The sequence below is a fragment of the Stegodyphus dumicola genome, chromosome 7, assembly GCF_044657685.1.
Source record: "Stegodyphus dumicola isolate Sdum_Otavi_A_Nest chromosome 7, ASM4465768v1".
In the NCBI taxonomy this organism is placed as follows: domain Eukaryota; kingdom Metazoa; phylum Arthropoda; class Arachnida; order Araneae; family Eresidae; genus Stegodyphus; species Stegodyphus dumicola.
Window position 1 is genome coordinate 122,390,034 of NC_140774.1, and position 13,839 is coordinate 122,403,872.

The 13,839-nt window shown below is 32.2% G+C and overlaps 1 protein-coding gene across 1 annotated transcript in view; it reads left to right on the plus strand.

The window, feature by feature from the left end:
• The window catches only part of LOC118192854 (sodium- and chloride-dependent neutral and basic amino acid transporter B(0+)-like), a 70,098-nt gene extending 56,761 nt beyond the window's left edge, over nucleotides 1-13,337 (plus strand). The window contains exons 13-15 of the mRNA XM_085821424.1: nucleotides 3,286-3,386; nucleotides 3,478-3,633; nucleotides 12,872-13,337. Of these exons, the coding sequence (XP_085677550.1) occupies nucleotides 3,286-3,386; nucleotides 3,478-3,633; nucleotides 12,872-13,033 (419 nt within the window). The 3' untranslated portion in view covers nucleotides 13,034-13,337. The remainder of the gene's footprint in view (nucleotides 1-3,285; nucleotides 3,387-3,477; nucleotides 3,634-12,871) is intronic.
• Nucleotides 13,338-13,839: the final 502 nt, after the last annotated feature.

Consider the following 13,839-nt stretch of genomic DNA (forward strand, 5'->3'; position numbering starts at 1 on the left):
GATTAAACGTTATATATATTATATGATACGTTACTGTTAATACAAGTTAAGGTTTATTTCATGAAGCTTTACATTGCCATCATCTAATTAGAGTTGAAGCCAACATTTAAGTTTGGCGTTAAGTAGCGCTTTGTTAAAAGAAAAGGTCCATTTATAATGTATTAGTTTAATCGCAAAAAATTATAGAAATTTAACTCGTAATAGAAAGTTTTTTTAAATTTCCTATTTCCTTTATAAAGATTCAAAATAAACAATGAAAATTAACAAACACAAAATGATAATTAAAGGCTTTTAAATAAGCAATGATAATTAAAAGTATAATTTAGGATTCCTCTATATGGAGGTATCTTGTTTCACAATTGTAAATCGAATTAAAAAATGATATATGAATGTACGCCAGCTGCTCATGAAACTGTGTAGCATAGCCACTAGATGGCTTGGAAAGGGAAAATTTATAAAACCGTTCTTCATTTAAAATGAAATAGAGCCTAAATATTTGTGTTATAGTTGTATAAATATAATTCAATACATATTTTTGCTCTTTATAGGTATTCCTTTTCTCCTTTAATTGCAGTAAATAGTTACCATGGGCTATTCGAAATGACTCCTTCCTAATAGGAAAAAAATGGATTTAATTCTGTTGCAGTTATAGTGCATGATATTTTCATAAGAATTTTACGTTTATATTAGTTTCCACTTTGAACAGATTGCTTTACAACGGAGATAATTATGTGAGAATTTAGATTGCAGGTTAAACCGTAACTGGTGAATAAAACATGTACGCATTAAAAAAAGCATAGCAGTAGTCAAACAAAATAGATTCTAGGTCAAATAGTAATTAATCGTTAATGTTACCATTAAATAATTTGGTTTAAGTCCTTAATGGAAATGTTTACAAGCGTGTTTCAGACTTTTACTACCTCTGAAACCTAATAAAACCTAATACAGTGATACCTCGGTATATGTCATCTGTTCCAGAACCTTGCACGTATACCAAAAGATCTTTCCAGTAAGAAATAAAGGGAAAATATTGAATCTGTTCTTGTAAAAGAAATCCTGTTGCTATTACTTTTCTCCCTCTTTTTGCGTGCCTTTGTGCCCATCCGACGCGTAATCGGAATGTTCGGAGTTCGAATGCGGACGAGGACATTGTACATTTTTCATGTCTCCTGCATCGCTGTAACCTAATGACTCTATATATTACAGTTCTGTTTAATACTAAAACACAGATGCTGTGGTGAAATACGTACTGTGCATAAATGACTCGCTGCACATGATGCTGTGCATAAATGTGTTTCTGCTCTCCTCATCAAAGGCAATTTTTCTGAACGCTAGAACGTCTCTGATCTTTGGTAATTGATTTTACCCCCTTCGTAACGTTAGCCGATGCAATAGTGTTTTTATTTTTGACACCCGTAGATACCATCGTACTCGGTTTACGGTATGCAGTAACCGAGTTCTGGATAGGCATGTCATATTCCTACTTTTCAACAATCTCTTTTATTCACCTCCATGGTGACCCTTAATATTATTCATTGATTAACTCTTCTCATTAACTCTTCTAAAACTCATTGTTAATGAATTTACAAAAAAAAAAAAAATATTAAGAGATCCAGAATCACTTAAAAATTCAGAATTGTAGAGAGAGTTATCTACTGAATAACAGCAATAGATGTTCTGACACTCATATGTATTCTTAGCATTGATCTCGAAAGAAGTAAACAAGTATACTGCATGCCGTTGTGACTCGTGTCAACTCGAGTCATGTTCCAAACAAATACTTTATCCATCCAAAAAAAAAAATAATAATAATAATTATGCGTCCAACAAGGACGCATACCAAGTTGGAATGTATTTTAAAGCGAATATATGCCGAGGTACCACTATATGTACCAGTTCTGTAGCTTTCAGCAACATGTACATTTTAAACGTTCACTGTACATCTGCTAAGGAAACTTCCTTACCGCTGACAAACGTTGAGAAAAAAAAATTGCGAATGAGACAGTTATCTGCCACTGGCGTTGATAATAAAGAAACTGTTTGGATGAAACTGATTTTTAATGTAGTTAACTTCACTGGAAAATTACTTTTCTAATCAACATACTATTATTATTTTTTTATTATTATTTACCGTAGACACTTTTGTGTGCTTATGACTTCTTTTGTATTTCTTGATGTTCACAATTAAAAACAAAAATAAAGATAATTAAATTAAGAATTCAAAATAATAATTTGATAATCATTTACCAATGCGTAGGATTCTTTAGCACGTACACGTGAACGTGCAATGCTAGTGTGCACGTGACCACCGCACGTGAGTTACACTCTGGCACCTTAAAATAGGCACATCAAGGCCATTGCCAACCTCTTCCCGATTTCAGATCGTTATTTGTATTGTGATCAGCACACAGAGCAATCACAATACAAATAACGATCTGAATCTGATAATAACGATCCGAGCTGAACGAAATAACGATCCGATCTGAACGAAGACCACTCGACTGAAGGCTGATTTGAACTTCATTTGAAACTGAAATTCAAATCAGCCTTCAGTCGTGTGGTCTTCGTGAAATGAAACGCGCTAAACGGAAAATTATTCGACCTTTTTTTCCGCAGCTGCAGTTTCCATGGTTACAAGTCAAATCGGGTAGGGGACAATAAGTCCTGTATAGAATTTTTTCTCATATAAAAACTGTTTTTTTCGTCATCATAAATGATGAAAGAACAGGACGCAGAATAAACTAATGCTAGTCCTTATCTTCAATACATAAGTATCGTCGGCAGAAAGTTTAAAAAACTTATTCTAATACTAATTAAATTATTGGTTAAATCTTCAAAATAGGCAGTAAGTTCTTACACGAGAGGTTTAGAAAAAGATTAAATGTAGCTGAAATCGAGGAATAGATTCCTAATTCCAGAATGACATTCACATTAGCTTTAAACTTTCAGAAAGGTTTTTCATGGTAGGAGTGTGTGGTTTGAATCTAACGTAATCTTAATGTTTATAATCTTCATGAAAATTATTTTGGAGCTTAGAAATATATACTTTCGAAGAGAATTTCAAATTGAGCGAAAAATAAATCATACTTGTCAGGAATGTAGTTAAAAATAAATACAGTTTAAGAATATAATATTTAGTTGCAAAATACAAAATTTGAAAATTTTCGATAAGAAAGTGGCAGTAAAGTATTAAAAGTTGGGTAAGAAAAACTAGTGATCTTCATTATAAACTATTAATGATATCTTGAAGAAATTTAATCATAAATGCTCATTGATTTCTTTCAGGGGTTGAGAGATTTGCCGATGATATCGAATTTATGTTAGGATTTCGCCCTGGGTTGTACTGGCGACTTTGCTGGAAGTATTTTTCACCTGCTATACTTTTGGTAAGTATTACTATACAAATAACTCCTGAAATTACATTTGAATAGAACTAGTATCGAATAAAACTTACTTCATATGATCTTTCCTTTCCAGTTTGTTCTAATTTACAGTCTAAGTCAGCATCAAATCATTGAGTATGCAGGTAAACCATATCCAGTCTGGGCTGAAGGAATTGGGTGGGTTCTGATTATGGTGTCCGTGCTACAAATTCCAATATGGGCAGCCGTGGAACTGTACAAAAACAGAAAAGTAAGTATCAGATGTCAAAAAGCACTGCGATGAAAGTTTTAAATTATGCTGTATTTAAAGTGTTAGCTTAAGATAAAGCCTGCAAATTCATATAATTATGCAATTACCCCTTTCAGCAACACCGACTTCAAATGAAGCTCAATTTAATTTAAGTACAGGAAGTTCATTCATCGTTGGTTTGAGTTTCACAGAGAAAAATGTTAGTGTTGGACGATTCGCTTGGGAACTGATTCAAAAAACAAATTCACTTTACTGAGCAAATGAACAACTAATTCCAGGAATAGAGTGATAGCTCTTTTACAGTTTACGGAGAACGCGTTTTGCGAACGTTGCAGAATAGAGATTGGTTATTCTTTCATGAACTGATTCATTTCATTGAGTGAGCGAACACCTGATTCGCCAAAAAGAGCGGTGGTCTTGACGGAAGTCTGCCGGGAAAGATCGATATCCATTTTAGGGAAGAAAAGAATGTTTATTTTTCTATATTGATAATTAATTTAATTTTAGTCATTTCATAACTTCATTTTATTTAAAGTCTAGAATTATATTGTTAGTTTAATGTAGAAAGAAAGTTGTAGGAATATCAAAACAATCCACTATTCGTTCGATTCGTTTCGCTCTTTACTCCAACCTGCCTAAACTTTGGCGATCCCACTGCTTGTTCCATTCTTTCCGCTCTTTGATCCATCCCCTTTAACCACTCTTGATTCCCTCCTCGTTATCAATATTTTTCATCAAGGTTTTTGTTAGTGGGCAGTGGTCGTAAAGAAGAACTGATTCATTTCAGTGAGCAGTGGTCGTAAAGAAGAACTGATTCATTTCAGTGATTCAGTTTCTGATCCGATCCCATGAAAGAGCGATTTTGCCTATCTCTGCAATGCCCTCCCGGGGGTCGATGTACAGAACTCTGCGAAGCCACTGGCTAGGATCTATACCCAAGCAGTCTCGGCCACGGGGGTATACAAATTTTGAATTTAGTGGTTCTAAAGGCCCCTAAATTTTAAAGGCCCGCCCGGTTCTAAAGACTAGCCCTGGATCACTTATTGTTCGGCCCGTGAGTATGGCTAGTCCTAGAGCTTAAGGCTCTAGTAGCCCGGGATGGCTATTCTGCCTGGGGGTGGCTCTCCCAGTATTCTGGGTAATGTCCTTGGGCGTTGGGCAGCCCGTGTGACTGGTGAGTAGCAAATCGATGACCATTGACGCCCTGGAGTCTATGTTGCATCACGTGCGTTAGTGCCAATCCCTCCAAGGTTCGAGGGCAGGTGTTGAAGCCCTGGACCTAGTTCGGCGGGGTATGCGGACTCGTAGTGCCTCATGTTGAGGCGAAATAAAGGAATGCCCAATATATTATTTATCTCTGCAGTGTAATTTTAATTACAGCGTTATTAGTATTGGTAACACTGCTTTCATGCTCGGATGATATTTTTTTACGAATATGTGAATGGAGCTGCTTATTTACAAATATTGCAAACTTGATTATTATTATATCAGCTTCAAAGGAAGAGAACCGTAGATCGTGTGTGGGTACAGCCGAATGGATTTCGGGCCTAATTTGCTCTTCAGGTGCATGATTTCCTTCCTGAACAATTTCTAAGTGGCTATATTCGACATTGTTCACCAGTACCTCCATGCACGTTAAAATGGCCCCCAGGAAGCCTGAACTTTTCAACATCAGACAATTAATTGGGAGGAACAATCAAGTAATATTTCTCTCATCCTCGATACAGAACAGATAGAGAATTGCACGACAGTGTGACAACCTTTAAAACATGTCAAGGTAGAAGTCTAGACGCATGCATCTATTTGTACAGCACACACTAAGGAGCGTATACAGATAGTCCATTGGATACATAGTTCGTATATGTATATATTCAATTGTAGCATCTGCTAAATAAACAGATTAAAATTTCATTGGTATTGCTTTCTGTGATACTCAGACTTGGGGTACGGATGCTTCTCGGACACCCTATACAATGGAAATTTGGTGTTTTTAACAGTTTGGAGCATTCGCAGATGCAATGCATAGGAAAACCAAAAATGCAACGGAAATGTTAAGTATTTCTGAAATGCTTAAAATGCGTGTACATAATAGTCTATTCATCGAACATTTACTATTAAAATATATATTTATTAATAGAATTTCCGTTTTTAATTATATGAATAACATTCCCAACTTTTCTATCCTTTAAGAAAATAATGATGATAAAATCATTAATTGAACAAACAACATAAAGTTGATATTTTACTTACGTTCTACATTCGAAAACAGAAGTTTAAGGAATGTTCTACTTTTGAAAAGCCTGAAAAAGTTTTATTCCATAGATCAAACTGCATGCGAGCTGAATGTACGCTTTGAAAGCAGATGAATGCCAGATTTGTTTCAATAAAATTAGGGTTAATATTATATATATATACGTGTATTGCACCGTAATAACCTTAATATATGGATAACACTACTTTATGACCTAGTGTTACACGTCACTCATATGTAGGGTGTACGGCATGTAAGTTAACAATATGTTTTAAATTTACTTTTTAAATCTAATTTTCTTGGAACAGGACTTAAAATTTATTTCAGTAATATTCATTTGTATTTCTGCAATGTTTATCTCTATATTTATTTTTATCTTTCAAACATATAGTTTTCTCCTTCTCTATCGTACTGAAATGATGAGACTCATTATTTCGGTCAAATTTTCTGTTTGTTTTCTTTCAGTACCCAATCAGTTGCTAAATATATATCAAAACATATGTAAACAGCCGTAATAATGCACTGATAAATATTTCTTTTCTATCCTGTTGACTAAATTTTGTAATTCTAACATACTGACTGCTAAATATTAAATTTTCAGACTGCCATTTATTTCAAATAGTTCTAATACGTTGATTTAAATACCAAATACAATTAAACTAAAAATAAACTAATTATGAAAAATTTCCAAGTGAGAGAAAATTTAAGACTAAATAATAGCAATATATTTATTTTATTTATTAAATTTGTTTCGACATATACCGATAAAATACATATGTTTGTATGTAAGTAATTATAAATTTCTTTATTTCTTACTACAGCTTGACACTTAATGGTGTTTCGATTCTAAAGTTTGTAGCTTTGGCGAAAAATTACTAGAAATTATTTTCGTCAATCTGATTCTTTTCTTACGCATTTAATATTCACCCTAGGAAACATATCGTTCACTTATAACTGTACTTATAAACAAAGCGAATTATTCATACTTTAAAATTTCAAATTTGATGATATTTATCTTTGGGGAAGCACAATTAATTATTTATTGTTTTCAAATCTTTGAATAAGATACATGACATACTCTAAATCTCTGTCTGTAGATTTTCTAGTGCGTTGTTCCCATTTTTAATGGCAATGAAATAATGTAAAATCAAACTCTAAATCATTAAAACTTAAAAATCTTTCCTCAAATTCTTGTCGTAATAATGGTATTTCTCTTGGACATTTTTGATATAAGAAATATTCAAAAGTTTGGTTTTTTTATTTGTGTTTCTCATAATTGCAGCTTAAAGTTTTATACAAGTCCAAACAATACAATATATGCAAGCAATACAAATATACATGTCAGTGGTTAATTTAAATTCTTTCCTCGCAACTCCTTATTGAGAATAGGGGCCCACCAGCGGCCGAGCGGTAAAGTCGCTGAACACTGGTAGTTCGGTTTGAGGTTCGAATCCCGCGAACGGGTTGGCTGCATGAGTGTTTTCGTGGTTTTCTCCATGTGTAACGTGTATACGAGCCAGTTTCCCTTAAGTCTTCTACGAAGGCAACCCTCCCCTTAGGCAGATGGCCCTAGTGTGCTTTGCCATAATTAAATACACACACACACCTTATTGAGAATATTTACGTGGCCGATTAAATTACAAGAAATGCTAAATTTATTATTCATGTATTACTATTGCAGCTTGTCAATGGTTTTACTTTACTTTATTTTATTTAGTTATTTATTTTTTTGTGTCTTTCACATCAAGATCTTGATTTCATTTATTAAATAAAAAAAAAACTGTTCAGTAACAGCTGCTCGACTTTAATCACCTCATCTCCTTATAAAAAATAATTTCTCCTCCCTTACTTTCAATTTTTTCAAACAATACAATAAATTCTGGGTAATATAGAACTTTCCCATCGATAAAGTTTGCTATTTTAGTTACTCTTTTCATAACATTATCTACCTGCAAACTTTTAGGATGAAGTGCTTCTTATATAATGTAAAATGTAATCTGAAATTCTTCCTCCTTGCACTGTATTTCCTAATTTTAAAGCTACTTTATTTATTATTTATTATTTATTTATTTATTTATTTATTTTTTACCATCGATGGCATTTGCACTATCATTTGAAAATCCAACCATTTCATTCCAAATTAATTAATATTTATCTATTGGAGTTTGTATTCTAGAAGTATTCTGTGCACCAGTTTTTATTTACATAAGCATTATTTCTAATATTAGCAATTACTTCAAATTTATAAATGTATCGTACAAAAACGACATGTTGTGCTATATTTGTGATATCGGAACTTTCACCCTGCTGCTATTGGAGAATTCCGAAACAAAAAATATAGTTTTTTCCTTTTAACTTGCATTGTAAGGCCCAACAGCGGCCGAGCGGTCCCTGAACACTGGTAGTTCGGTCTGAGGTTCGAATCCCGACGAATGGGATGGCTGCATGGGCATTTTCATGGTTTTACCCATGTGTAACGTGCTAATACGAGCCAGTTTCTCTTAGAAAGTCCTCCACGAAGACATCCCTCCCTTTCGTGTAGTGCTTTAGGAACACGTAAATAATAATAATAATAACTGATATCGTACGTCATTAGCGATTTCGTTCATAAGGTTTTACTACCGTATTGGTTGGCGAAGTAATATTTTTAAGTAATTGTTGCTTATCCGGACAAAGAAGCTCAGCAGACTTACCAGTCCCTAAGAAGTCTTCATCAGTAAAGAGATTTGATGTTTTACAATGATGTGTGCGAGTGCAAAATTTGCGTGAACTGTTGTTTCATTGAATTTATTTGCTTCTGTAAAAAAGTCTGTCATTGTAAGCCAGATTTCAGAAACTAACATTTCGCTTCTGAATTTGGTTTTTAAAATTTTAACTTTTGCTTTATTATTCCTTTTGCAATAGCGACGTAAATTGTATTCTTTTGGAACCGATATTCTGACAAATAAAGTATGCAATTTTATTGCGCACAACACATATAAAGTACATAATTTCTCATTTTTCTTGAAAAAACACGTTCTCTCTTTCCTATTTTCACTTGAGAAATAACTATTACGAAAGCGTCTTTATATCTGTATAAAAATTCTTCTAAATAATAATTGCATGAAAATGCTCTGGAAAGTTTGCATGGATCTTCTGTAAGATGCTTTACTGAGTCTAGCACCACGGGACCTATATCACCATATGGTAAAATTCTGGTGTATCGTATGCTTATTCCTATTTTATCCTGTCCTATCTCCTGTTTTCTTTTCTGTTGCAATTATTTTAAGATTTTATTTATGTGTAATTTATAGTATTTTTATTTTCTTTAAAAAAGAAAATGAATAATGCTCCAGAAATTCTATAAATGCAGCTAATTAGTTTACAATGTGGTGTAAATCTTATTCAAAGACTTTATTAACTTGTCAAAAAATAAATAAGCTCAGTTAGGAATGTTTACAATAATAATAATCGCTCTATTTCATAATACATTTATATATGAATAGAGCTTTTTCTAGTTGAAAATTAATTAGAAAAGAGACTGATTGACCGATGAGCTTCTGCAATCCGTCATGAAGAAAATTTCTAATAACTTCTCTCTAAGGTTACAAGCTTTGCAAGAATTGACAAACCGGCAAATGCCAAGCTATAGTAAGCAATAAAGAAGTTTATAATTATTTACATACAAACATATGCACTTTTATTGATGCGTTGATGAAAAATTTAATAAGTAAGAGGAAGAGAACAGGTTGTTATTATTTATTCTCAAGTTTTTGTCCCACTCGATAAATTTTTTCTGAAAATTAGAACGTTTTCATACTTTTTTTAGTTTAAATTAAAGTGAGTTATTTAAAAATTTATTAAATGTGTTAGAGTTATTTGAAAGAAATGTCAGTCCAAGGATTTGATTTTTAGTTCCCAGTATATTCAAATTACAATTTGTAATCAATAAAAATGTCTTACAAATATCAAATTTAGATTCCAGGTAAAAAATAAATACAAATTTGAATATTTTCCTTTGCGATATTATTATTATTGTTTACATTATTAGATTTAAAATTTATTTTAAAAAGTATTTATTTTATTAATAACATTTTCAATATTGTTAAAAAATTCTGATCCAGCAGTTGTTTACAGTTCGTGTATTTGGCCCGCATGCAACTGGAGTTTGAAACCACTAGCCTAGTATACACGCATACAACTACAAAGACAAAAACCCAGATCTATTTAACCGTTTTTCCCTTCATTAATTGTCTCAAACATAAGCTCAGCCCATAGGTCTATGTCTCTGAAACTGTGAGAACCGCATTTACAGCAGATGTACAAAAGAAATATATTTGCTTAGTCTAAAACGAATAACAACAAAAAGATTTTATAGCATACTTTTATTCTTTATCGCATGCATGCCAATGTTAGGTAAGTTCTAACACTTCGAGCTAAGAAACATAAAATTTATATTTTATAAAAAATTACGCATTTCTAATATATTCAAGTTTTGACTGCGAAAGATAAAGTTAGATTAAAAAAATATTGTATTTTAAATGGGGGTGCGATCTACGGGAAAATACTGAACCAAAATAAAAGTTAAATGGTAATTAAATCTACGCATATAAACTCGCAATCTTTAATCAATTAATTTAGAAAACGATTGAAATGCATGAACAATTAATTTTTAACATCAGGAAGTTAAAAGTTTTCTTTTCGAAATTCCATACTTTCACCAATTAGTGATTTCTCAGAAAATTTCTCTACCGATGAAACTTCCTCTTTCAACAGTTTTTTTCAAGTGATATACGTCGTGTGATCATTTTTTGTTCTATTTTTTCTAAATGACGTACTTTTTTTGTTTTTACTTTTCTTTCAACAACGGTTGACTTTTTAAATCACTACCAAGAATTTTTAAATGTTAATTGCATAAAATTAATCTCTTTTCGCTGATGAAGACGATATTTTAGATTTTTTTTTCTAATAACGGCACCTTAGATAGATGAACTAACATAAAATAAACAAAAGAGAAGGTTTAAATTTCAGTCCAGATGCGAAATCACGAACGCTTGTTTAGTATTCACTGAAAATAGTAGCTACAGTGTAATCACTTGTTGAGAAAGGAAAATAATTTTTTCTTTAATAGGTGAGTTGATTAGCGTGGTATTATATGGGTGGCATCTAATTTTGCACTGCATATAGTAAGTGAATAGGCTCATCACGACTTCCTGCTTTAGGATCATATAAATAAAAAAGAGTATTTTTTTCAGACCATTTTATTTCTTTGTATCTATTTGGCGCTGAATGCGCGTAATAATAAAAGATGCAGCCTTTGTGATAGTTTGAATTTTTTGCTTATATTCAGTACCATTGTCGACATAATATCAAATCATTAAATGTTTTTATTTTTTAAATTTGCAAACATAGGCTGACAAGTTGGCAGGGAATGGCATGAAGTCTATCCAAATATTATTGATATATATTCTATAATTTATTTACAGTAACAAACTGATGATTAAATTCTTGCTATATTTGCACTGTACGCGCTTATTTTTATCTTCGTGGTAGTGATATTTGTTTTTGATATTATGTAAACTTACATTCAAAGATTCACGAGGTCAACATTTTTCACATACTTCCAAAGAAATTGCATAATAAGACCTTTTTACCCGAAGCCATTTTATACAAAATCATAACTCAATATTAATGTCTTGGTTAAATTCTAAAATTTTCATTTTTATCTGATGATAATAAATAGAACGTGGTACATAGAACAGAATAATGTTTATTTGAAATCGGCTCAGTTATTTTGACAATTATTAAATTATTATTAAAAATTATTAATTGACAATTATTAATAGGTATTTTTCAATACATAGAGAAATACACTATCCAGCTAGTTCTAGAATTACCCTTTGTAAACACCAAAGCAATTTGAAGCCTCTTACTGATTTAAGTTTGAAATATAAAAACAAAATAGAATTTCTAGGCTATTTTCTCTAATTTGTAAGGTGTCGCTATCTTTACAGTAATTTTAAAAGCATTGAAATAACTTTAGTCACAGAGCATTCAGCCATAAATTAAGTAATAAAGTACTTTTAATAAAGTCACTCAAATCTGTTCTGTCGGTTTCTTATTTTAGCCCTTATTTTCCCTTTCTTTAAAAATAATATAGCTACTAATCTACTAATTCATGAAAGCAAATTGTTTCTATTTGTTTAATTTTTTTATTAGAAATATTTCACTTTACTAACTTTCTTTCCAGCGTTTGCGTTCCTTTACACCGAACAAAAGCTTTTAAAAACTTTTTAACGAGCTATGACACAAAATATTCGTGCGTAACTTTACTTACTGTTAAATTGCTTTATATTTCCTATTTTCACTTATTATTATGAAGTAATACATCACTAACAATATAGTAATGAAAATAATAATCACATAATTCAATAAATACCATCAATAAGTGTTGTGAAATTTTATTTCAGTTGTACTACGTTATGCGTAGATGTTAACAGAATTTCTTTTATAGAGCAATTTTAATTTATTTTTACCAACATTGCTTTATGAATGAGTATTGAATAAATACATTCTTTAAAAAAGCGGCATACATTTTCCCCCTAAATGAAACCTGTGAAAATCATTAATCAACAGTAATGAAATCATGTTCTTTAAAACAGGGGAAAATTTCCATTCATGAATTCCAAAAAATTAATTTTATTGTCCTACGAATGTATTCATTTTATCTTATGTACCTGAAGTGAGGCAAGCACTAACACTTCGAAATAAGAAATATAAAATTTTAATTTATTAAAAAGCGGAAGTATTTCTAAGGCACTAAAGTTTTTGAAGATACTGAGAATTTAAATGATGGCGCCATCTGTTGGGGAATTAAGACATTTGAAGGGGCATGACAGCGCGTAAGGCAGTTTTGTAATGCGGTTTTATGTTTCCGAAAATTACACAAGCTAGAATGATATTAATATATTTTGATTTTGACTTTTTTTTTGTGCTTTTATTTGCCAGGATTTAAGGAAAGCATTTCGACCTCATCCAGACTGGGGTCCCGCAAATTCAGAAACTCGGAGTTTATATCAGCATCGATTCCAGCAAGCCCCACCTTTATCCCGTCCAGTAGAAGGAGTGGTTAATTTAGGAATGGATCCTATTCCAGACGCTTACAGGTAGCAAAGTCAATAAAGAATGAGAAGCAACAAAATGACCCCATCTTCAGTGCGTACAACAGCCATTTCACTGGTAAAATGAGATTAAGATGACAGAGCTTGTGTGGCCAAGTATCACACATCATATGTTCAACAAGAGTCAGAATTACATTTCTGCCATTCGAGTTTCTTCGACACATTCCTGTAAAGCGATGATTCTAGAGTTTAGCAATTTTTATACATTTCAGTAAGTTGTTATCGCCATCATGTAAAGTTGTTTACAAATGTTTCTCATTTTCTAATAACTACAATAAAATTAATACGTATGATATTAAGATTACTAAATACATTTTCTACAATTATTAATCAAGTGCATTCAAAGTCAGAAGCTGTAGGAAATATCAGCTTGCACACAATAACTTCACACTGAGAACACTGTGCTATAATATTTTGGGAATAGCTGCATTACATTATGAAAACATTTTGACATGTATTGGAGGATACATAAAACACGGTTTCTACTTTTTTCAAGAGGTCTCCCAGATGGAAGAGTGGCTAGTGACTCTGACTGCCGTACCGAAGGGCCCGGCTCGAATCCCGGAGAAGGCATGGATGCCAACTGTGTGTTCCTTCCATAGAAGGAAGCAGTGGCCCACCGATTAGGTGCCTCATAAAAAACGACCACAGCTTCCGGTCTTAGTAGTGACTAACGGCTAGTGCCCGGCCATTGGAAATTAAAAAAAAAAAAAAAAAAATTCAAGGGACTGCTCAAAAAAAGACGTATAAATGATAAAGGCATAAAATCAAATTTTCAGCTTACGAATGTGATAC